This window comes from Ceratotherium simum, chromosome 3, assembly GCF_057802395.1.
Source record: "Ceratotherium simum simum isolate JZ-2026a chromosome 3, ASM5780239v1, whole genome shotgun sequence".
In the NCBI taxonomy this organism is placed as follows: domain Eukaryota; kingdom Metazoa; phylum Chordata; class Mammalia; order Perissodactyla; family Rhinocerotidae; genus Ceratotherium; species Ceratotherium simum.
The window spans coordinates 1,427,090-1,452,653 of record NC_141902.1 but is presented as its reverse complement, the minus strand read 5'-3'; the positions used below and the strand labels follow the sequence as shown (position 1 = coordinate 1,452,653).

Genomic DNA, 25,564 nt, shown 5'->3' with positions numbered 1-25,564 from the left:
ATGAAACGGAACCACTGGTACTCAGGTTGCAACTAGAGCCACCAGGCACCTTTGCTGACTGGCAGTCACACCCACGTAAGAAATATCACATCCTGCGCGTTACGTTGAGGGTCTACAACTGAAGACGGGCGCAGGCTTTGGTGTGATGGTAAGAGAAGGGTGGCTGAGAGCCATTCCACAGAGCCTCACATGCCCTGCCTCAACTAGCTACCGGACTTTGTCTCTACTTTCTTTCCAGTCTAGGCACCAGAACTGCCTTTACTGAGAAGGAAATAATTTCATGATAAATATCATAAAATAATCATAAAAATCTCAACATCAGCCTGTCCCCAAATCTTTACACATATGAGCATTCTGACCTACAATCCCACTTCAAAGAATAAATGATTGCAAGCCGCAAGTTACTAATTATCTATATATTAAGGATAAGTTCTATTTGAAGACTTAAGGATCAAACTACTTACTTAAAAATCAAAAGCTATTTATCCTTCATTAAGTTCTCACTTGTAGCTAAATTTTCCACTTATATACTGGAGATTCTGTAAAGCCATTACTTAAACATGAGATAATTATTGGTACAATTTTGTGTGCCTGGAAGAACCTTGGAGGGTTGAGAAGAGCATTTAGTGCTACTCTACTATTTCTGGAAGAAATTAGCCCACTACGGCAGTGTCTTTGCGGGTTGGAGACCCAGAGAAGACACTGTAATTACACTTCAGAACAGGTAACCGGGAGAGGCTGTGGGCGGGCTGGGTTCTGTCAGCTGAACCACAGTGCCACCTACTGGCCAGAAGATCAATGCGTTTTGATGCTTCTTAAATACATCTGAAACTTGTCAAGGAAGGCATTTTTTAATAGGTCACTAGTTTAGAACCGCTGGCAGATTAATTTCAAAGTCCATATAAGAGTAATTATCCCATACATGAAATTCTACATCTTAGTTGCCATATCTTGCATGATGTTAAAGGCTAGGATTTTCAAATTATGAGCTATCAATTGGGAATGAATTTTTTGTTGCTGCGGTTGTTATGGTCACTTCTTAGCTGGCCGCCAGCATGCAAGGCTGTCAGGAAGCAGGGTAGGAGATGCAGGAAGCGGGTGGAGAGTGCTCTGGGACTGGCAGCCTTCCTTCCCAGGCAGGCCGGCACACACTCAGCTCCTACCTTCGGCTTCGTACTCCTCGCTGTGCTGCGTCTTCCAGTGCTGGGGAAGGCAAGAGAGGACGTTAGTGTACTTTAGAACCTATTCAGTTTCTCCAAGACCAGATCTCTCTGGCTCTGAAATCGTCATCTGAGTGAGTCGCATGACCCGCCAGAGCTTCCACCCAGGTGGGCTCTCCTCAGTCAACCAGCCAATCATGAGGAGACCCCTAAGAAACACCACCCGCCTTCTGCAGTATTTCACCACGGATTTGCCTTTCACATTTGGGAGGTCACTTATTCACCAGCAAAACCTATCACAACCAGTAAAACTAAGCCAAAGCCAATATTCAGAATCTGTCAACCAACAAGCACTTGTACGCATGCATTCATGAATTTGTTCTTCAATAAATGTTTACTGGCTGCCAGCAGCTGGAGACAGCCAAGTGAGGAGAAGGGAGCAGTTACTGTCTGTGGAAGCACGGAGGCAGGAAGGAGCCCAGCGTGTCTGTGGCACCGTGAGGAGACAGAGACACAACCCCAACAGGCAGGCTAGAAAGCTCAAGTGAAATAAAACACACATCACCGGTAAATTACACTGACAGCAGTGACATTTATCTGAGCTGGACCATTCTGCCCCCTTATCGGGCTATGTTACCCCTGGGTCTCCCAGGTCACAGCACACAGCTGTGGTTTGTGTGCACACACACCCTCCAAGGGCACCAGTCAGAACCAAAACCCCGCGGCTGTTCCACTAGCTGGCAGGGCACAGGGCAGCTTCAGGCCAGCAGCAACAAGTGGGTCCGCAGTTAGAGAGCTGCCTAATCACCCCTGTCGGGAGGTTCTACAGCCATCGCAGGAAACCCTGCTGAGAAAAGGCGAGTCCCGTTTCAAAACCCGGCTGCTGTCTCAGCAAAGACCCAACTTCACGAAGAAGGCTGCCTTTGATAACACATAACCAGCCCATTCTCTGCGAGGGCTGATGGTACAAGACGACCTGACTTAGAATCCCGACATCAGGAAAACAAGCCCAGTTAACTCCTGTCTTCAGAGCTTGGCTTCCTCGTGGCAGATGGTGTGCCGCCTGAAATTCTCAGATTAAACGTTGCATTTCAGTCGCTTGTTCAGTGATGTGAGCTGAAGTCCTTTCAAGCCCTAAGCCCATCTACTTGGTCCCTCTCCACGCTGCTCATGCTAGTCCTCTCCTCGTAACTGAAGGACACCGTCTAGTAGGATTCACAGTTCCAGCGTTACTTAGAAAGATACTGAAGAGAGCACCAGTTCAGAGAGCTCACCGCATTTTGTGACACTAAACTGAAACCCCAAACTGACGATGCTGAGATGGATTATTCTTGCCACACAGAAGACACCAAAAGGCCATAACTCAAAATATACAGGTTCCCTACAACTCATTCAGATTACAACTGAAAGTCACTAAGTCACATGGAGCCTGTGGAAACGGAATCGGGGCACCGTGTGATTCCTGCTTGTCTGTTTGTGATTACAACTTTACCAGCCCGCATTTCTAAATAAAGACACATTTCAAACCTGGTGGATGTAGGAGGCGTGGTGGGGGTGGGGAGGAAGCAGTAGAAGAAACAGTCCTCCACGGATTTTCTTACATTACTGTTTCTGGGCAGAATTCAACTATTTTTATATAAAAAATTTTAAATCAATAAAGCCCCACTAATAAAAGGATCCTGTCTCTGCACATTTGTTTCCTCATCCAACAGAGCAATGATTTAAATGCTCAGATTACCGTGGCATCCAACGTTCTGAAAATTCATTATTCAGCATATATGTTGGAAATACCCTGAAATTAAATCTATTAAATCCACCTAAAACAAATAAAATAGGTTCCTATGATCTAAGAACCACTGGTCACAATAAAACCTACCAGGTAACAAGTAGGGGATGATTTTTAACAGCACAAACTGGTGGGAGAGATGGCAGGGGCATATGCTGTGCCACTGGACCCGAGCAGGGAAGAAGGCCCCCACTGGGATCTACAGTAGGAAAAATGCACACACACACACCTTCAAAAACTCTTGGTAACAATTCCTAAAGCAACAGGTGTGTATCTTGCTACATAAAAGTTTATTTCTTACATTTGCTTACTTCTCAATTCATTTAAAATAGTGAGCAATTAGTTCAGAGGAGCAAGAGGCTCCAATATCCTGTTTCCAGTGACTCATGACCTCGTCCATGGGACTGAGTGCACATATCTGATTTGCTGCCCAGGACAGGACTTCCCTGCTGCCCTCTTTCCCGACTGTCACCCCTAACTAATACGAGGATCGAGTGTGGGGCTCACAGCGCAGACCTGGGAACCCAACGGCCTGTCTCTGCAGCCAGCTTACCTACCAGGTTGGGCTTGGACAAGTTTCTTAATAACCTCTTTTGCCTCAGTTTCCCCATCTATAAAATGAGAGTAAAACAGTACATAGATCACTGAGCTGGGTAAAACGCTTAGAATTGTGCCTGGTACATAATAAGCACTATAAAAATTTATTATTATTTTTATTGGACATGTGTTTATGTAACACATATTAAATTTATATTTACAGATTATTTTTCATTACCATGTTTAAGTTTAAAGAATTAATGTGGGTGAGTCTTGGGAGGTATCAGTTATTCCTATAAACTTGTAAGAAAAATGCCAAGTCTCTAGCAGATATTCAAAGAACACAAAAAGACAATTCACCTAAGAGGCAACACAATTAAACAAATATGGGGAAAGTTTCATGTTAACAGCAATCAAAGGAGAAATATACATTAAAACCAAGCAATCATTTTGTTCCCATTAAATTAGCAAAGCACTTAAAATATGACTTTTATTACCTCAAGGTTATGATTTAACATAAGCCTCTTTATATGGTACTGGTGATAATGTAAACGTATATGATCCTTTTAGTAAAGAAAATGGCTTTATGTATCAAAAGCCACAAAAACGTTCATATTCTTTGACTCAATAACCTCACATGGTTTCCGATGGCAATAAAACGAAAGAAAAAAGGTGTGCATAAATATGTACATTATGGCACTTTTTGTAAGAGTAAAGTATTGAAAACAATCTAAATATTCAACAAACGGGCATAAAGTATAATGATACATCATAATGTAGTCATTAAAAGTATGATTATAAAATCATATAAGAAAACGGAAAAACATCTTCTGAAATGTTAAGTGAAAAACCATAACAACAATGTTATCCACACTATGACTACTGCTGGCAAAATGTTTCTACAGTTAGACAAAGACTGGAAGGAAACAGATAATAAAAATAGATACATTTGGCTGAGGGCGTTATGGGAGACAATTTTATTTTCTTTCCTGTTATAAATGTTGCTTATGTAATATAAATAGGTACAACTTCACTGTTTCTTTTGCCCACCTGCCCTCAATTCTCACTGAAGGAGTTTCCTGCGGGTAGGGAGTGGGGAGAAACAAAAAGCCCCCTCCCTTTGGTGTGGACACTGCAACCCTGCAAGTCCTCCCTCCCTGCGACCCGTGAGGGTGGAGAAGGCTTGGTGGGGCCCAGGTGCTGTTCAGGAGGGTGCCTCCGAAGCTGAGCAGAGTGTGGAAAGATCAGGGACGCTCGTCTGAGACCTGCCTTGGGGACTATGACCATGAGCATCCAAAAGAGGCCTTCTTAGGACAGCCCAACCCAATAGCATCCGGGACGGGACAGCCTTCTAAACCCCAGGCAGCAGTGGCAGCTTAAATGATTTCACACAAACTCTTAGGGCAAGTGGTGATGGGGTCAGGGCTAACTGCTTTAAAATCTCTAGGGGTAACAATTTCCCAAGCATCTCTCCCACGGCCCTGTGTAAGCAGGACCAGCCTTGCTAGAAGGAGAAGCAAACTTCCGCTAATAGCCACATTTTCATTCCAAGACTGCTCAACTGAAGATGGGGTTGACTGCCCAGATGTATGCGCAATGCTTCCCTGTCTCCATCAAGGGTCTGTTGCTTTAATAAGAGGGAGGTAAGCACATGGTGGCTAAATGGTTGTTATTAAACTGCAATTTCAGGGGACGGGGAGAGAGAGGGAAATTCAATTCATTCACAGCTCATTTATTTTCATTCTCACTGCCTGGAGCCAGCAGTTGCAATGAAAAGCAGAGAGGGAGAGGGAGGGAAGGCAGGTTAGAAGGTTGGGGGGATTAGATCATTGGCTCCTGGAATACCACCAGTGACAGGAGGCATCGTTCTGGAAAGCGATCGGTGGTTTAATAGCTGACGTTTCCCCAGTGCAGCGAAAGCCTGGCCGATGGCCTCCAGGCACAGACCAGCCTGCGCTCTAGAAAGCAGATAATCACAAGAATCTCTGGAAAATCGGGGGAGGAGGGAGGGACGATTGCTGGAGTGTGTTCTCAATACTAAATCATGAAAAAGGATTTTTAATTTCTTCCCTTGAAATCACATGTAGCCTCGCACTGGATAAAAAATAAATATTCACAAATTTTAAAAAATCATTCTGCGGGACTTCAGCTGCTCCCAACTCTGGAGGCCAAATGGTAGTGCGCGTCACAGGGTTTGGCAGCGACACTGGATTGGGCCTGGCTCTGCCGCTTTGAGAGAGCCTCAGTGCCTTCATCTGCACCATGGGGACGACCCACTGATGGGGATGTGGTGGCACCTGCCTGGCATTTAGGAAATGTTAGCTATTGCTATTATTTCAGCCGGAACGACGATGAGGTGAAGGGTTTGGAAGCCAGAGGCTGACCCCCTGGGCTCCATCTCAGCTCCACCACTTCCTGGCTGTGCAACCTCGGGCAAGTCACTTAACGCCCAGCGTGCCTCGGCATCCTCCGAGGGGTGCTCATCTCTGGAAAGCACGTAAAGCAGTGTCTGCTATAAATCAAGCGCTAAGTGTCTAAGTAAATAAATACTACAATTATTATTGTTTCTACTACCTGGCTGTTCAAAACCAGGAGGAGGGCAGAGGAAAGAAACAGCTTTACGAACAAACCCAGAAGAGACTGTAGAAACTACAGCTTCGAGCACGTGGTTGTGATGAAGAATCAACTTTTGACTCAACTTAGGGGCAGGGCCTCCCCACTGTGGACAGTGTCCCCGGGTGGACACAGCTGGCAGGGGCTGCCTGCCCTTCCACACCACATGCCAGGCACGCTGGCCAACAGCCCCTTGAGAGCGCACTGAGGGGAGAGGGTCAGAGGTTGTCTGGCCCCAGAATGGCTGCTACAGAAGGAGCCCCCACCCCCTCAGGCAGACAAAGGGAGCCCCGCTTCCGTCCTGTGGGCTCTGTGTCTGTCAGGCTGGCCATTGCAGTCAGCTCTCGGGTGTCCTACAGCTGGACGGGGATGCCCTGTCCACGTGGGGGCATGGTTTTCAGGAATGCTTTCTTTGGAGGGACACCTGCTGGCTGGACGGTGGAGCAGATGGCCCGAGCCTCTCGGATCCCGGGCATCCAGCCCCGAGGCCGGGCCAGCATCTGCAGCCTGCGGGCCTGGCGGGCCCCTGCCCACAATAGCCCAGCCGCAGCCCCCACCGGCCATCTGCTCCAGCTCAGACCTCTGTGCCCCTGAGAGCGAACGGCTAATTAAAACGATTATGGGGGCACTCGTGGGCTATTCTCTCCCAGCAGAGGGTGCTGAGCTGATCAGCAGCCTTAAGCAGATTTTGTTTTTATTGAAAGGAAAAGGCCTTGCCAGCCCAGAGAGAGGAGGAAGGAAATTTACTAGAATAACCAAGCTCCCCAAACAACCGAGTTGTCGTCTCCATTTTACAAGAGCGGCACACTGAGCTGAGCACAGGCAGTCTCGGAAGAAAAACAGAAATCAGTTTCAGAGAAGGCGTATGATGGAAACTCGAGGACTTTTCAACACACAGCATCTGCGGCGTATTTAACTAACAGTCCTACATATTTATGCAGCTGCACTCTGAGCCGGGTGCTGGAAGCTAAGGGCCCTGGCTGTTTCTGCAGGAACACGCTTCCAGGGACTTCGCTCACTTCCTGCTCTCCCGCCTCTGACAGCAAAGTGCCGGCCCATCCCTCTGTTCTGAACCCAGGACGAGCTGCTCAGTGGCAGGGCTGTCATGACTAGCATGCAAATCAGGTCCTTTCTCTTTAAAAGCAACTAAAAGCTACCAGTAAGTGCTGAGGATAATGGGAACATATGATTTTTAAAGGCACACACATTTAGATGGGTCCTGCTAGATTGCCAAAAAGTGTCAGTACTGCCAGGGGAAAGAAATGCTGAATTAAAAGAGTTTGAGCCTTAAGCCTCTCCTCCTACCAAGGTTGGGGACTCCTTTTGGTTCACTGGATTTTAAAGTCCTTAAAGGAGAGGGATTTTTTAATACATCTGCTCACGGTATCCTGTTCAGAGTTGCTCGACAGACAGTGAATATTGCTTCTCTATTTGAAAAATACTTAATGGTATAGTTGGAAAATGTTGCTATTATCATTAAAATTAAGTCGTTAATTTCTGATGTGTTGTCTGGTTTATTTCTAGTCAGGAAATAAATGTTAGAAATTGTTGATCTGGAAGGAGGTGGGGGTGGGGCAGATCCGGGGGAATTCCCTCCCGGATCAGGTCAGGAAGCCTCAGCAGAACAACAAAGCCCAGAGCCTGAAAGCTGCGTCTGTCAGGAGAGACGAGAGCCGTCTTAGGATCTCTGAAGAGCCTTCTTTACATGACTTCCAAGTGATCTGCACTTGCATCTTGAATGTGTGTTTCATCTCTGGGAATAGCCAGATGATCTAAGACTTAAGAAATAGAAAGGGAAACACTGGAATTCCATTAATAAAAAACCTATCCTCATGATGTCCTATCACTTGATGGAAATAAACGGTATCAGTAATGAAACTGTCTACCTCGTCAAAGGGTAGAACAAAAAACGTTAACAGGGAATCACGGGGAAACAGATACATTTCAACGACGAAAGCTTTCAGCAGACCACCTCTCAGTTATTAAGAAGTTTGCTCCAGAAATAAATATTTCCTCTACACAATGTAAATGAATAATTCATGATGTTTAACGGCAAAGTTACCCATACATGAAAATGAACATAAGGAGAATGTAAGTCAGTTTAACACTTCTTGAAGAAGTTTGATTTTATGGAGGGTAGTAAATCAGTTGTGGGTGTTTTATTTCAGTTTTTCAACAACCCTCACCAGCCACCTTCCGGCCCCCACAGCCCCAGCTCAGACCTGACTTGCTGGTCCATTCTCGGGCGAATGCAAGGATCGGCTCTGACTGTTCTCTCAGGTTCTCACGAACACACGGTTTCGGCTTACACTGCTATTGTCCACAGTTGAAGAAACCATTGTTTAAAGCCTCCTGCTCTTGATAAGAATCTTACTAGACCCGGTTTACTCCCTGTGGAGGGAAACAGTTAACAAAGTGCCCCCTATTTTCAACCAGGGCAGAAAGTGGAGTGGCCCGGCCCATTGTGGTGACTGCCCACCCTTTCCCACCAGGTCTGAGGAAAACTGAGATTCGTTTTGTTTTTACCTCGTCCACCTCCCCTTAGAAGAGACGAGAGTATAAAATTCAAGGTCAGTAGTCATTGTGTGACGCATATACAACTACTCTTCCAAACCTCAGAACTCTTCTGTTTCTTAACAAAATGAAGCAAAAACAATGACAACCAAAACCCTCTCACAATCACACCTCAGGTTGGAGTTGAGAATGTGTCCTTTGTTAGTCTGGATTAATTCAGAATAGAACATCCAACTGGATTGCCTCGAGTGAAAACGATCCCTCGAGAAAAGAAAAATCACCCCTTTCCTTGCAATACCACCCGAGATGAGAGGTCGGACTCCCCAGGGGTCCGTTTGCCAGATAAACACACTGAACTGGAAGGTGGAGGCTCAATTCTGCTGAACTGGCACCTACCTGTCACTGTGAATTAACACATTCTGCTTCCGAGTTTCCAAATTAAATTCTGAAACACCCATTTCAGTGCTGAAAATTTAGCAAGATCACAGTGGTCTTTCCCTGTGGAATGGCTTTCTGGCCTTGTAACTGAACCTGGGAGGGAGGCATGCTTCACAGCTGGGTTACATATTTTCTGTTTCAGCAGGGAAGAATCGAATTGCCTGAATAAAGCTGGGGGGGGGGGTAGGATGGAGACGATTAAAATCTTTACAATTTATATGTTAGGGCTTTAACATGTGAAATGAAACAAAAGTCAAACACAACCAGAAACACCTCAGAACAAGGTTTATTCTCATGTATTCTATTCAGGTGGTAGAGCACTCATCACCCCACAAGGCACCACATCACGACGAGGCACCAAGACTGGTAGAGAGAGGATTTCCGGGTCACTGTAACCAATGCAGCCTGAAGCTTCACGTGGGACGTACACTAAAAATACATTTGGTTACTTGAAAGCAACCTCTGTAACAGCATCGCTCTCAGTGGCCTGCATTTCTGTTTTCTTGGGTGGGTGGGAGAGGGTGGGGTCACGGGTGGGCTGCAGAGAAGCAGGACCCCTGAGAATTACCTATGATTTTGGTTATATGCATGAGAGAAGGCCTCCTGAGGAGGGATGCAGGAAACATGCTGTGACTCGTCCCCCAGGAGCCGAGGAAGGAACTGTCAATTCGTACCAAGTCCCCTGCCATGGAACAACCCCAGAGGGAGGCGGACGACTGGTTACCCTTCAGACAACAGATGGCTCTCGTGTCCCTACAGGACGAGCCCCTCCAGGGAAGTGAGCCACCCCATGGACAGCTTTTCCAAGGGCGGTGACACCAGTCCACTCCACTGCCCACGGCTCCCGGAGTCCTCAGGTGAGTAAAATAATAAGGTGACTCATCCTAGAGCTCAACTTAGCCTCCTTTTGGGTGGCCACAGCCAGACTTCCCTCCATTTAACTTCCCACAACAGGTTCAGGCCCTTGGTCTTCATCGAAAACCTCTGAGGTCACTTGAGGAAAAGTCAGGCATGTCTGAGAGCAGGAGAAACTGCAGTCAAAGGAGGCTAGGAGTCCCGCCTGCCCTGAGCCTGGACCCCGGAGTAGAAGGAAACCCAGAGGGCCTGTCGCCAGACCCCCAGGACGGCTCCTCAAGGGGCGGGGGGGGGGGGTGAGGGGGGGACCCGGCCCCACTCCCTCCTTCAGTAATGCCCAGCAGCACTGAGATGAAGTCTGAGCTACTGATGACACACATGCTCAAGGAGTAAATTCTTCACACCAAGGGCCTCAGGCAACCAGAAGGGAGCAGAAAGAAGCCAAGAGCACAAGAAACGACTCCTGACAGAGCCTGAGCTCCTTAGAAGTAAAGAGGAAATAAACCCCACAGGTCATCGAGACCTCCCCATATCGCCCATTTGGGGGCCACTCTAGAACAGGGAAGATTGCCTGGCACTCCGAGGAGACCTGGACAGCTCTGAGAAAGGGGTGGAGGTATTTCCAGCACAAGCCCACGCTGCCCAGAGTACGAACTTCTGTTGGCCAACCAAGTGGCCCTAAATTGCTGAGGCTGCTATGGAAACCGGCCAGGAAACAAGAACGCTTTCCTGACACGACAGTGCACAGTAAGACGGACACACCGACGAAACCAGGCCGGCAGACTGTATCCGTGGGGGCAGCGCGGGTGACCTACGACCACGTTCCGGCACAAAGCTGGGTCTGGCCCTTCTTACTGCACACAGGAACATCAAACACGTCACATGGGAAGCTATTAATTTTTTAAAGTGATGAATCGATCTGAAAACTGACAGGCTCAATTCTGCTCACAAAACACTTCATTTTTAGGCAAGAAAGCAGCTGGATGAGCTTTGGTTTGAGTCCACATTCAGCAATCTAAGAAAGACAGGGTAAAACAAGAGATAACAAGACAACAATCTGGTCCTCCTGTGAGCTTTCTGGGGCGTGTGTAGACTCTTGCAGTCGAGTTAGGAGGAGTCCTCAGGGAGACAGACATCGAGAGAAACGACCCTCTCCGCCTCTGTTTGCTGTTCTATTGGCGGTGGATAGCTGGACACTAGAAGCTTCTACCTAGAGGTCAAAGGTCTCGGCTAAGAGGTTCTGGAGGAGTCAGGGAAGCCGGAGTCCATCGGGGTGAGATGGTTCCCCCAACACAGCCCTTTACTAAGATGTAGGCAGCAAGGTTTCGCCCAGATTCAGGCCTCGACTCTTATCTTTATACATGAAACCAGGGTCTCACTTTTTGAACAGTAAATCTCTCTGGAAGTTGGTATATGATAAAACAGGAATACAAGAAACATGCTGCCAGCACAGAGCCAGCGCTGCCTATGAGCTTTCTGGGTCCCCAGGTGGTAAGGAGAAACTGTCTTACCGAAAAATAAGTAATCACTGAATTTCTTAGCACCAAATAATACTGCCTCAGGTACTGAAAAGAGCTGGAGAAAGGAGACACTAGACATGAACGCATTTTCCCAATAATAGAAGCCCACCCCCAGAGCGCTGAGACATACTTCACCATTCTCGCATGGAGAAGTGTCTCCCGTACACTCCACACTGCTCAGGGTTAGGAAACAGACTCTGTCATAAAACGATGCCTTCCTGACAGCAGGACAAATACTGCGAACGCTCCAATAACTGAAGTCTGCAAAGTGCTTGCCTCCCTGCAATTGTGTATGTGACATTTTCGTGCATGTGAGTATATGTGTTTCACGGGGAAAAGGGCCCTGTCTGCATTCTCAAAGGGCCCAGGAAAGGGTCTGAAGCTGGCTGAACCAAGATGGGAAGCAGCCTCTGCCCCAGACTGGCTGCCCCGGTGCCATGATTCTAGGCAGCGTCCTCCTCCTTGTTCTCATGGCCTTTCCTGTCCCCAGCTGTCACCTCGCCCACACGGCTCTCACACCATTTGTGTGGTTTCTCTCTCTCCTCTTCTCCAGCGGAGTTTCTTCCCCTCTCCTCGCTCACATTTCTGCACTGCTCCTTCACTTCTATTGTGAGGACAGGTAACACCTGCATTAAAACAATTGTGCCAACTTCTGATCTGCAGACCAGTCGTGCGTCTTCCAAGTTATAGTACTTATGGCCAAGCTCATTTCTGCTCAATTCTTGGGCTCTTTCCAGTTACCTTTGGGGTGGTGGGTATTCTGGAAAGTTGAAGATGCTAGATGTCTGGTTGCTGGGGACATTACTGGAGCGAGCTTCCTGTAGATGTCAGTAAGCTGAATGTGGAACCATCAGACAGCAATGAACACACACACTCCAATCCACCAACAAGCCACAGACTATTTCGAGAAAGTTGAGCCACTTTGTCTCTTTTCCAGTTTATATTAGCATCTGAAATATTTGCATCCCCAGTCTGAGCTGGGATTTGCAAGAAATATTTAGAGCTCGCTCAGCATGGCATTTTCACTCATGTTCTATAAATGGGATGCTGGTAAACGAGCCATGAAGAAAAAACACAGAACATGTTACTGCTTCTTCTTTATTGGCAGATCATGGCGCCGTGTAGAATGAAAAGAAGGGAGATGCGATGAGGGAGGCAGAAGCTCTCTGACTGCCAGAGCGAGGCGTGCCTGGGCGCGGTGGCACCGGCAGGAAGAACCTGGCAACACGGAGCACCGCCACGAGAACGAGTTTGAAAGCTACTCTACTCCACAGGAGATAAGATGCCGCCTCTCAAAGGCCCACAACCACCCTCTCATTTCCTCCCTGTCCTGGACGCTGCGGTCGAGTCTACAGGGAGGGAGTTGGTTAGCTTTCTACAAAACTAAAAATGACAGTGCCAGGGACAGACGTGTTCCCAAGGAGGGCTAGAAGCGGCAGACCCCAGGTAACATGAAGATAATGGAATTCAAAAATGTATAAACACAAAGCACGCAGAGAAATGTCAGCTCTCCAAAAGTTGAAGCAGAGATGGAAACATCCAAACAATAGAAACAGTAGCTGTCCACATCCAAACGGAAAATAATAAGATCAGCAAGTAGCCGGTAACTGAGAAAAGCCGTAAACGCCCTCAGTTCTCCTGTCTCAGCACCACAGTAATGTGGGTATCTGTTGGTATCCACACCTGTGGTCCAGATGGATGTGCCCGCCCCATTTCTTACCTCATCGTGGTCACCAGCTGGGACGTGTGAAGGCCGAGCTTCTTCATCTAGTGGCTCAATCACTGTCACCTCTGCAAACTCCTCCACGGATTCTTGGAACTCAGGTAAGGACCTTCGTCCATAACGCTTACCACCTCTAACGTATTTGGGCTGAGCTTCTAGTGAGCAGTCTGGGGAAGGAGATAAGAGTTGAGGCCACATTACATGACAATCGCAGCCCATGGCTGACACTCACAGCCTTCGGACACAGCCTCTTATACCAGCCCCAAAATAAACCACCACTGTTCACCAGCTGGGGTGGATGTGGGTGTAGACGAGCCACCAGGTCAGATGCAGAGCACAGCTTCTAATTCCGAATGATTAATAGCACCGAGCACATCCCTGCATGTGATGAGAGGGATGCAAGGCCAGCAGAGGGATTTGACTTAAAAGTACAGAATTCAGATCAGGACAAAGCAAGGGGTCATATTTGTTCTTCTGTTTATTAAGCTGGTGTTTTGCAGAAACAGGGAAAGGGAGAGATCATACTAACAAAGGAGGAAGTCTTGGAAGATGATGATAGAAAGGGCCCCATATCAGTGCTGTAAAGTCAGTCTTCACAACAATCAGTCTGAAACACACCCCTCTTGTACCTCAGTGAGCCTCTGTTAACCATCCCACTTTCTGATGCATCAGACAAGCGGGATGACAGAACAAAGAAACTGACACGTGGATCCTAATCAATGACAGCTCGTCGCTTACACGAAACCTGGCGTCAAGATCTCATTATAAAACTAAAAGCTGTGGAATAAAATAGCAAATGTGAAACTGCATTAAGAAAAATGGTACATTATGTTTTGTTCTCTTCATGAGCTTCAGTGTTGTACAAAATAAAAAGGAATGTGCATAATGGGAGAGTCATCTCTTGACTTAAAGAAGGACTTCAGCATTCTGACAACATGTCTCAGGTTCAACATCAGCCACCTTCACCATCACCACCACCTTCCTTCACCATCACCATGACCACCACCATTGTTTCAGCCACCACCACCACTAGCCCTTCTCTACAATGGAGAGCTTTAAAGCAATAAAATAAATACTTCACTCTATGCAAAGTCAGCTTAGATATAGATTTTTTTTTAGCACCTTGCACAGAATTAGAATAAAATATTCCATTAAAATACAAAAGATTGGCAATGCTTTGATTTCAGTTCTTCTCGCCCACACAGACATACCGTCTCCGTGGAGAACATAACGCGTGTTCTGTTTGAACATGATGGTCTTAACAAGATACGTCTGAACTCAGACATGTAGATATTAGATGAGGTGTGTACACACATCATCTAAATGAGGGTGGCTGATTAGATAAGAACTGAAGGGACAAAACCCTTCCTTTGTCACCACCGACAGCATGTCAGGAGCTTTCCCTGGAGGACTGGAGACCTCATTGACTAACTCTGCCCTCCACGCCCTCCCATGCCCTTCCTCCGGTATAAGCTCAGATTTCACAAGTGTGGTCAGAAGCATTCTGAAAATGCTCAGCAAAGCTCAGAGTGAAGTATTTATGCTTGCTCCAGGATTTCTAGCGATATTTATATCCAGCTTTTTAAAAGTCCCAGTCAAGTCACTTTATCAGGTCAAGCGATTCTCTTACAGGGAACGTTCAAGCATACACAATTTATATTGAAAATCGCATGCTCATTTGAAGGTACCTTTTATCAGGAGAGAGTGTGTCAGCTTGTGAGTATTCAGGAGCGGCCTGGACACCCGAGCTCCTTGTTGGCAGCTGACACCCACAGATGCTAGTCAGATAAGAGGCAATGCAGAACCATCCTTAATTTATACATACACTTACATTTTAGTGGCAGACACAAGATACACCATTAGTGACAATGGGGGCTTAGGAAAGTTTAAAAGGAAAACTTAGAAGGCCAGAAAATGGAACACAGGGTTTTCTCAGTGTGAGAACACAGTCATGGTCTGGGTGTGGAAGTGGCAAACCAGCTCTGAACGCACGCTGCGCTTTTTCAGAGGAAAAAAAGTCGTCAGACAAAGCAACCGTCTTAGAAAACCCACTGTGATTTGACCCAAAACCCACCTGTGGGTGAAGTGGTTCCCCAGTTAGTTTCCACTAAATACCCCATGTAGGGTGTGGTGGTGGGTCTGAAGCAGCTCTTTTTCTAAGCAAGGAAGATTGCAGATTGTGAACCATTAGGGGTTTGGGTTTATTTACTGACTTACTTATTTCTGCGTTGCCAAGAAGTTTTAAAATTTTTTATTTATGTTATCTTTTATTACTATAACTAATTTTGAACAAACTTTAATATCTTTCACAGAATGTACATACATCACCAAGTCAGTTTCTAGAGAAATCTGTTAAACTGTACAATCTTTTTGGAATAAAGTTATTAGCACACACAAAGGAAAATGGGGTACTTGGCTTCCCCATACTGAATTTCTCAAACCATCCACGTGACCCATAAAGAATTAGACTAATCACACCAGTTAAAAAATTACTTCTTAGACTTACACACTCACACATCCCTCTCCTGTTGGAGTATCACTTACTTACATGACAAGAGGGGAAGAGAGACAGCACCAGCGAGGAGTCCAGAGAGAACATTTCGGGTCCACAGCCATCCTTGGGTTAAGCATTTGAAACTCTGATTCTCCTGATCAATCCCAACCAGGCCTTTGGAAGTGCAGAGCCACAGCCCAAGGAGCAGAAGGCTCGCTAGGGACTTGAGGAGACTCTCTCACACACACCGAAATTAAAGAACGCCTCACCCCCTCCTCACCAGGCCCAACAAAGACATGCAAAACCGCAGCCCTGCGGTCAAGTTTATTGACTTTATAATAAGTGCATCCAGATGCAACTTACATATTTCAGGGTTTCGTCCTGGAACAATTTTATCTATGCCAGATAATATGGGGTTATTTGACTTATTAAGAAATGAAATTATTAACAGCATACAGCTTCCTTTAACGTAAGTGTTAGTAACCCTACAATCATGAGCTCTGAGGACAGATGCGAAATAGCAGTGAAACAACAAAACAGAGAGGACGGCCGTGCCTCAGGGTGTCTTGTCCTCAAACGTACACTGAGATTCCACCTGGACTCAGAGTCATTTCCCTTCTTTCCCACTTTCCATTTCCCCTATTTAGTGTCACCAGGTAAAAGTAAAAATGGGTTTTGAAGGAAAGCAGACAAGCCCAGCCTAGAGGAGTCTTGGACCCCTGGAGAGCCTGCTACAAGATGCACCAATCCCAGAAGCTGGTTTTGAGGCATCCTACCTGACCAGGTTAGATGATCTAGGTTTCATTCCATAAACCAAACACATGGTTATGAGTGGGGACAACCCCTTCAAGACTGCTGGAGAAATATAAAAGCAACTAACAGTCTCTACAGAGCAAGTGGGCAAGAAAATCTAATCAGGGTGTTCAAAAGATAAAAAAATACCGTTCCTTCCAGCCTTAGAAATTAAACACAATCTGGATGCTCAGACACCATATTCTTTACTCCATATCTCATCTGTCCCAAGAGTCACTCCAGAGCTGTGACAGTGTTCACCTTCCAGAATCAGGATGAACCACATGCACATGCATGACTTGTGCTCAGAGGTCTTGCACTTATAACAAAAGCAACACTGAGTTACCACGTGAGTGAGAATGGCTGCTCCGAGGGCACGAGCCGGCTGCAGGCAGGAAACCCACCAACAGGCACCCCTCATCCCTCTCTCATCTCCCTTCCCTCCCCAACTCTAACTGAGGGTAGAGGGCCCACTCTTCACTCTCTCCTAGGACCGACGCAGCCCCTGTGCGACACATACTGCCCTGCTGATGGCCAAAGGCACAGCAATGGGGACCAAGAGGAAGCTGCAAGTCACCCAAAAGCCTATATTCAGTCAATACTTTGCAGAAACACAAGCTTAGGGCCCGGAACGAAGCAGCATCCACTGCACATATATGGGACGTTACAGTTAAACGTGAGTCCCAGAGACGCACCCCCGTACCAGGCAGATTCACTTAGCTTGCATTTATGGAGCACCTGCCACGGGCAGAGCACTATGTTGTACCTGTTGAGGGATAAGATGGATATGTTATTTTTTGATTCAAACTTCCTTGTTCCTAAAAATGACCTGAGGATATTTCCAGAAGAAAGAATCTGAAAAAGAAAGCCCTGCCTTTGTGGTGCTGGAATTCTTATTGTGGAATTGCTCCTGCAGACTCTGGCTTTCTATTTCCCCACCCGCCTCACTCGGTCAGCCTGGGAAATCATTCCCGAGACCCCACCCCCTCCACAGGCCCTCGGCACAGGCACGGTCTGAGGCCCTCCATACCACATCCTGCTGAGCTCACAGGATTCCTGAAATCCATCTGAAAATAAGAAGCGGTCACAGAGGAAGCATGTGCAACCCTCAGGACAAGCACCAAGACACTTCCCTGGGAAAAGGCAGACATGCAGCAAATGAGCACCACCCAGCCCCAGCACACATCCCCATCTGCTCCATACTCGGACCACGCCACCACACAGGGATTACACAGTCAGAGTGAAAACCCTCACCCGATTCTAGATCAGAGAGAAGGGAATCAGAGGGCAGACTGAGACTGAGAGAGACTGACAGAGATGGAGGGAGACAGAGAGGGAGGGAGAGACAGAGACGGAGGGAGACAGAGATGGAGACAGAGAGGAAGAGAGACTGAGACAGAGAGAGAGAGAGAAAGGGAGGGAGAGAGACAGAGAGAGACACCTAGAGAGGGAGGGAGGGAGGGAAGAGGACAGAAGATGGGCAGAGACCAAGAGGCCCATAGAGGAAGGGAGAGGGGGAGCAGAAGGAACAGAGTGGGGAAAGGACCCAGAGGTGGGGCCCCAGGAGGAGAGGAGAGGAGGGTAGAGGTGAGCTGGAGTGGTGGAAAGGAGAAATGGGTGAGGAGCGGACATCCCAAGGAGGGGAGGGGAGAAGAGAAGCCCAGAGAGAATGAACCACACACAAAAGACCTCAGGAAAGCCTTCCGGCGTTATTTGTCCTTCCTTCTGCCTCCAGGGCAGGTCATCAGCAAGCAGGAGGTCACCCCATGCTCCTGTGTGCACACAGCCCTTTCCCAGGCAGCCGCTTCCTGGCCACTAGCCTGGCCTCCCCAACCACCCCTCTCCAGATACAGATGTTCAGCTGGAGCCTTGCGTCCTCCCTAGATGCAATGACAGACTTTTAGGAGCAGTCTCCACATTGGTTCTTAGCAACCTGAGTGATATTTCTTGCTGGAACACAGGGGCTTCTGGACACAAAGGTGATGGGGGTGGCACTGATTAGCTTGCCTGGGAGGGAGGCTTCAAGGGGAAGGTTAGCCCCCCACAGGGGTGCCAGGAAGGGGGATGCTATGGCTTGGTAACCCCCAGGGTTGATTGGTCTGACAAGATGGTCTGTCCAAACCCTGAGGCAGCTGAAGATCAGTCAGGAGGAAAAACTCGGGGTTGAGACTGATTATATGATTGTGCCCCAGCCTTCTCCTGGGAGGATGAGCGCTGATCCCTGTTAGGAGGCCAGGATTCTGGAGGCATTTTGGGCAAGAAGGCAGGGAGTCACTTTTCACCTAACTGAATCCTCCCCATTGTTCAAGGCTCAACTCAAAACTCATTTCTTTCACGTACTTTCTTGGCACAACTTTCATGGAACCTTTTCTTCTACGAATTTAGTGCAACTCATACTGTTAATACGACAACTCCCAGTTGGACAATGATCATGGTCACATTTTCCTAAAAGCATTTTCCACCCAGCCAGCTGGACTGTGACGCCTCCCAGGGCAGCATGGCTTCATGGCAAGAGCCTGGGCTTTGGTTCAAATGGACCTGGACCCTTGGTCCTTCTCCAGGTGAGGAGGACTCAGGTTCACTGCGGCTCAGTCTCCTCGTCTGGAGGGAGCTCCGGGGAGCAAGGTCATCGTCTGTCAGTTGTCTCCTGCCCTGGAGGCTCCAGCCACACCCTGTCCAGTCCGTCTGCCCAGGCTCCTGTGGGGCCAGCAGTGGCCCGGAGCAGCAGGCCGGGAAGGCGCCCAACATGGGGCCCTGTGGAGCAAAGTTGGGGAGAGCCTCACAGCCCCCAGTCTCACAGAGAATCCCCAACCTCACTTTTTGTAATTGGGTAAGATTAGTGTGGAAGGCATGATGACATCATCCAGTCCATCATCTCAGAAACCAGAGTGGCCACCCTCTCGTTCTAGCTCTAATTATCTCTTCCTTGTCACCTCCTGTCCCTTCATCAACAGGCTGACATGAGAGGGACACAGCAATCCTCCAAGACCCCCTGTAGACAACCATCATCTTCACGCCCCTGGTTTGGAAACCTTCTTAGACCTCCACTGGGGTTGAACAAATTTACATCGCATAACTCTGAGGCAAACTGTTTCATTACCAGAATCCTCACCAGCCTAGTTATTTAATTTTAAATAACATGAGTATTTATTTTTGCACATACACATATATTTTTTAAAAGACTGACTTCTTACCTTAGTAAAATCACTGTAAGAGTAAGTATTCGTTTACAGTTCAGTAGCTGCTCAGTCTTTGATTACCCAGATACATCACCGTTTGCCTAACCAGTACACTGTCAAATATTTATGCTTGAGGGCCGGCCCCGTGGCTTAGTGGTTAAGTGCGTGCTCTCCGCTTAGTGGTTAAGTGCGTGCTCTCCGCTGCCGGCGGCCTGGGTTCGGATCCCAGGTGCGCACCGAGGCACCGCTCCTCCGGCCATGCTGAGGCCGTGTCCCACGTGCAGCAACTAGAAGGATGTGCAGCTATGACAGACAACTATGTACTGGGGCTTTGGGGGAAAAATAAATGAATAAAATCTTAAAAAAAAAAAATATTTATGCTTGATATATATATATATATATATACATATATCTATTCCACTATTTTAAATGACTGTCCTAATACACACATCTTTGTGCACATCCATAATTACTTCCATAGCACAAAATCTGAGAGCGGCATTGATTAGCCAAAGGCATTTTTATAGTTCTTGGTGCCTATTGGTTTTGATTTTTGGTGAGGAAGATTGGCCCTGAGCTAACACCTGTTGCCAATCCTCCTCTTTTTGCTTGAGGAAGATTCACCGAGCTAACATCTGTGCCTGTCTTCCTCTGGTTTGTATGTGGGACACCTGCCACAGCATGGCTTGATGAGCAGTGAGTAGTTCCATGCCCGGGATCCCAACCTGCGAACCCTAGGCCACCAAAGCGGAGCGGATGAACTTAATCACTACGCCACTGGGTTGGCCCCCTGGTGCCTATCGTTTTATATCCTTCCAGGAAGGTCCTGTGACCACTAGTGGGCATGAGGATTTCCAATGCCCTGACCTATGACTCCTTGCACCCTCTTCCATTGGTGGAGGTAACCATGGTCGTGGTTTCATTTTGCTTTTAACTTTGGGAGAAATTTCCTGGTCCTCACCGTTAGCATCTCATGGATGCCAAGAGAACAGGGGCTAAGTTCTTACTTATCTTGCTCAGCCACAGAAAGGACCACAGAGCACGCCTGCTGGGCCATGTGTGGATAATGTCTCCTAAAAACAGGCCCCTCAGCCGGACCTCAGAGCCTGGCCCCAGGCCTCGGAACATGGTCTTCAGTCCCTGCAATCCAGGCTTCAGCCTGATGCCTGGGCACAGGACCCACTTCCATGCACGTTTGCTGAGAGAATGAAAAGACGTTTATTGTATTTATAGCTTCTTCAAAATATAAGGAAAGTGATTAAAATTAGGGCAGTTCCTGGAATTAGGAATGTTTTGACAACAACCCCAATCATCTGCATCAAAACCATGCCTAGTCTTATTTTTCTCATGATTCGGCTTTTCCAAACCTGAGTTTTCTTTCCCTCACCAGATGAACGAAGGAAAGACATTTTACATCAACCATATGAGGGAGAGAAGGAGCCTCCTGCATTACGCTAACATCCATCGCAGAACAGAAATCTAATGCAAGACGCGTCCAATGGGGATACAACCTCTGGAGAGCAGATCCAGACAGCATGCTGACACCAGGTAGCTCAGAGCCAGCACTTCTATTACGAAAACCCTAGAATCCAAAGCCATGGCAAACTGAATCAATAACTCATAATTAAGTTGTTGTCCCTCTCTTAGTCCAGGAAAATGGTTTTAAAATTAAATCGTACATGTAGATGTGAGGTAGTTACACCACAGGCGATGTGAATCAGTCTGGAATTTACACAGGGTTCTCTGAACCCCCATCCATTTTTCTGCCCTTATCTGAATTTCAGTAATTTTCATTGTGTTATTTTTCATTGTGTTATTGTTATCATTATTGCTTTTCAGGGAAAAGACTCTCCCCTAAGAGTCTTAGAATTATAAATATCAGAGTTACAACAATGCTAAAAAATAACCCAGTCCATATCCCCTAATTTTAAAAATAAAGATACTATACCGCAGAGAAGTGATACATGGCAGAGCCCAAGACTATGGAAATGATGACTGAATTTCATCTTCTCTCAAATCCTATTACAGCTTTGTTTCCATATTATTTATAAAAACTGCCTTTTATTAGAGGAATATGAAACACACTGCACATTTTTGCCTAGGAAGCAGAACCTTAAAGTGTCAGTTTATGTTGGGTAAATCTTCCAGAAACACAAAGGTAACTTTTTTCGTAAAATTAGATAATGTAATTGAGTCATTAGGAGACAGCACAATTGAGTCTTGGAGCCGGAAGGATTTTAGTATTTTCTAGTACAACCGCTTTTCCATATGGGGTGACCAAAGGCCACGGAGGGTCTGCCGTAGAAGGCCACCCAATCAGAAGGCAGAGACAGGATTTCATAACTCCTGGCTCCAGGCTCTTTCCATCACATCAAGCTGGCTTTTCTCTATGGTGGTCTGGTACAGCCTCTGGTCTTTTTAACTTATAAAAATCTCAGATGTTATAAAATATCAATTCGTGACCCATTCAACGTCGAATGTCCTATGGCCCTCCCGTGTTTCCAGTCTCTTTCCACAGTTCAAGGGTAAGCTTTTCTCTCCAAGTCTAGTAGGTCCATTGATATTGAAGGGCAAGACAATAAGACCATGGCCCTGGCCCCTTACGGCAGAAGAGGACTTAAGTCCTGAACAACCAAATAATGCTGAGGACACAGGCACCCTTGTTACTAATGATCAGGGGACATCTGCTCTTCTTTAGGCCTTCCTGCTGCCTCTGGCCACCTGTCGGAATCTTTCTGGCCAGGCCACACTGACTGAGGCCTGGGTTTGCCCCTAGCTCATCCACCTGAGGGTTAATATCCTTAAACCAAAGCCTCCTGGAGTCACGTCCCTTGGTGACACAGCATCGGCATCCTCCTTGGCCACGATCTGTGAGACTTCAGTTAAGCTGTGTTCCTCTCCGGGTCTCAATCTGCTCACGGATAAAATGGCAGAGTTCTCTCCAGCCCGACAATGATACAGCTTATGAGTTAAGGGACAGTTATTTTCCTAAAGGGGATGGAGAGGTGATCTCAGGTGGCCTCTTGATAGGCTGCATGTGGGTCCTGACCCTTCCTTCTGTCTCTCACCAGCCAGGCCAGTCAGCCTGTGGGGTGGGGCCACATAGAGAGTGGGTGGGAGAATGTCAGAGTGGAAAGAGCTGCTTCCCAGGAACAACTGGAGTGGCCAGGGGATTGGGGGGACGAGCAAAAGGCAGAGAGAGCCGAGATGCACAGGAATGGACGTGGGATGTGGGAGGAAGGGCAGACTTACTGCCTCCTAGGAGACGAAGCACCTCTAAGGCGCAGGCTCCATCCCAGATCTCACCCCGCAAGGACAAACGCCAGGGAGTCCCGTAAACTCTGGATGAGATGCCATCAGTAAGTCCTTTCCTGCTTCATTACACTGGTTTGGGGCAGCCCTTAACAACGGTCTGCGGCAGCCTACCCAAAGGAGGGAGCACACAGCGAAACCATACAAATCCCTTCTGTGTGCTGTCCTGGATGGCCTGCCGGAATTCCGGTCTCTGCCTGCACAGTGGCGAGGCACACATAACCCTGAAACCACTATCGGGGCCGGATTCACAAATGTCACTTCCTACCTGTTACCAAGCTTGGCTGGCCATTGCCTACCTCATCCCATTATTTAGGCCCCAACAATGCACAACTCTAGGGGCAGCCTTCACATTTGTGGTCACCATAAACCTGCATATTTATTAAGAAAATTTTCTGGCAGGCAACAGTATAGGTTCTGAAGAAAGGGCAGAAAAAGGATCACATGGACCAGTGGCAACACTCCATCCCAAACCCGCAGAAAAGCACATTATCAGCATACAGAACACTGAACTTACGCTCGTGTTACCGATGCTCATGTTAACTAAAACATGGTGATGTCGCCATAGCTCGATTCAGGGTCCCTAGATCCTGCACTATTGTTATCAAGACAACAACCTTAAAAAAGTAAAAATATCAATAAAATGTGAGACCCCATAAGAACAAAAGTCCATGTTCTAGCAGCAGTCACCTGCAGAAATTCTGTTATTAGTCCAGAAAGTCTTGAGAACACAACACCTCCCTCCTGGCTCACAGGGGCTTCTGGAGAGCTCAGAGGCCTCAAAGGTGACATGACCTTCCCAGGGGTGGCCACCATTAGTAAAAGGGAGAGACTCAATCCAGGATCCAAAACCCTGCTAAATGCAGTGTTAACATGTGTGACACGAATCTGGAGCATCACAGAAGGTTCGATGAAGAACTGGCTCGGCAGTGAGGGTAAGAAGTGAGTTCCCATCTGTGCTTTCTCTACACAGGTCACACTGAAGGATCCCTTGTAGCGACCAGTGTTAATAATTTCTCCTCAGTCTCAAAACCGGACTATATTTTTGATGTTCACTTTTTTAAAGTCAGGTTATTGAGGCATAATTTACATAGAGTAAATTTTTCCCTTTTAGTGCACAATACTATGGGTTGGAAAAACTCTTGAAATCTGTAACTACCATCAAGATAGAAAATGGTTTCGTCACCTCAAAAATTCCGTCATGCCTGTTTGCAATCAGACCCTAACCCTAGTCCCACTGCTCTGATAGAACTGGACTATAGTGTAAGACGGGCTTCAGACTGTTCAGACTTCCTCTTAAATATTTACCACATTTCACTGTTTCTCAGACACACACACACACACACACACTGAGATCTGAACACTCTGAGATTAGAACGTGTCCAACAATCAATGGCACTTTACCATTATAAGTGGCAACAATTTTTCTTTTTAGAGATATATGAAATAATGATGTATCTTATTATCTATGGTGCCTTTAAAAAAATCAATGAAGCATAATATTAAGTCTTTTATTTCACAACATTCACGGAATATTCACTATGTGCTAAGCATTGTACTTGGCACCAGAAATATGAAAACAAACAGCCTGGTCCTCAAGGAACCGTCACTCGAGGGGGAGATAGGTAAACAATTATAATATAATGAGATAAGGTGTATAGCAGAGGGTCAACCACGCACCAGGACTAAATACAAGTATCTCCAGATTGCCCATCCTTCTTCTTTCTGGCAAAATTCCCCCAATGCACATCCATCCATGCACATGGGAAACAGGGATGAAGGAGGGAACACTCAACTTCACTCTGCTCATTCCAGGAACCATGTCCATACCATCTGACATATCGCCCAGGAACCATCCAATTATTCCTTCCACAACCACTGTGGGGTAGGGAAATCTCATTTTAGTGCTCAACAGCTGCAAGGCTCTATGATAATATCAAAAGACAAGTCACTGCAAATAGCTGCTCAGTCTGTGAAAAACAGACGCCCCAAATCTTCCACAGACATGCTTCAAGGTCCCCACATTCCTCCTGGGACAGCTTTCAAAGGAGAACACAGAGAAGAAAAGTTGGTGCCCTTACCTGGTTCCTGAAAGTGTTCTTCATTTGATAGAGTTCTAGACAAGATAAGTATTAACGCTTCTTTAAATTGGTCAAAATGCACCTAAAAATAAACAATTAAAAATAAGTTCAAAATAGTTTCCACAGCCTTAAGGAAGCAAATCCATCTACAAGGTACCAGAACCATCTGTCAGCAGCCCAACAGCCTAGGAGTGGGTCAGAACCTCTTTTGTTCCCTGTTCTCTCTCCCATTTCTCTAAAGCTCTGAAGGGAGAGTGGGTGATCATTTTTGACACCCGGTGTCATAAACACTAATATCAATGTCAATATGTATTCAACCCAAGGGGAAAACTACATAGCCAAACCCTCTTAGTAAACTCAGAAGAAGAGATGTTTTGAACTCTCAGCTCCTTTTATTTCTCTGAACAAGAAGAAAAGAATGATGCCATATTAGATATTAGGAAAGCCTTCGCAAGTAAAAGATCCATCGTAATAACGCCCCAAAGATGCTTTCATCTGTTGAGAGATCCTAGAATACAGTACGCTGTTTTTTGAGGATGACTTGAATACAGTCCTGTCTG

At 46.8% G+C, this 25,564-nt stretch overlaps 1 protein-coding gene across 10 annotated transcripts in view; it reads right to left on the bottom strand.

Moving 5' to 3' along the window:
- The window catches only part of NIN (ninein), a 94,738-nt gene that overhangs the window by 50,294 nt on the left and 18,880 nt on the right, over positions 1–25,564 (bottom strand). For 7 of the 10 annotated variants that reach the window (XM_087421749.1, XM_087421741.1, XM_087421768.1 and 4 more), the window contains exons 3-6: positions 25,005–25,086; positions 14,835–14,924; positions 13,144–13,313; positions 1,164–1,203 (exon numbers count right to left, since the gene is read on the bottom strand). In XM_087421749.1, coding sequence (XP_087277875.1) covers positions 1,164–1,203; positions 13,144–13,313; positions 14,835–14,924; positions 25,005–25,086 — 382 coding nt within the window. The remainder of the gene's footprint in view (positions 1–1,163; positions 1,204–13,143; positions 13,314–14,834; positions 14,925–25,004; positions 25,087–25,564) is intronic. The other 3 variants (XM_087421762.1, XM_087421797.1, XM_087421786.1) reach the window with 1 other exon arrangement.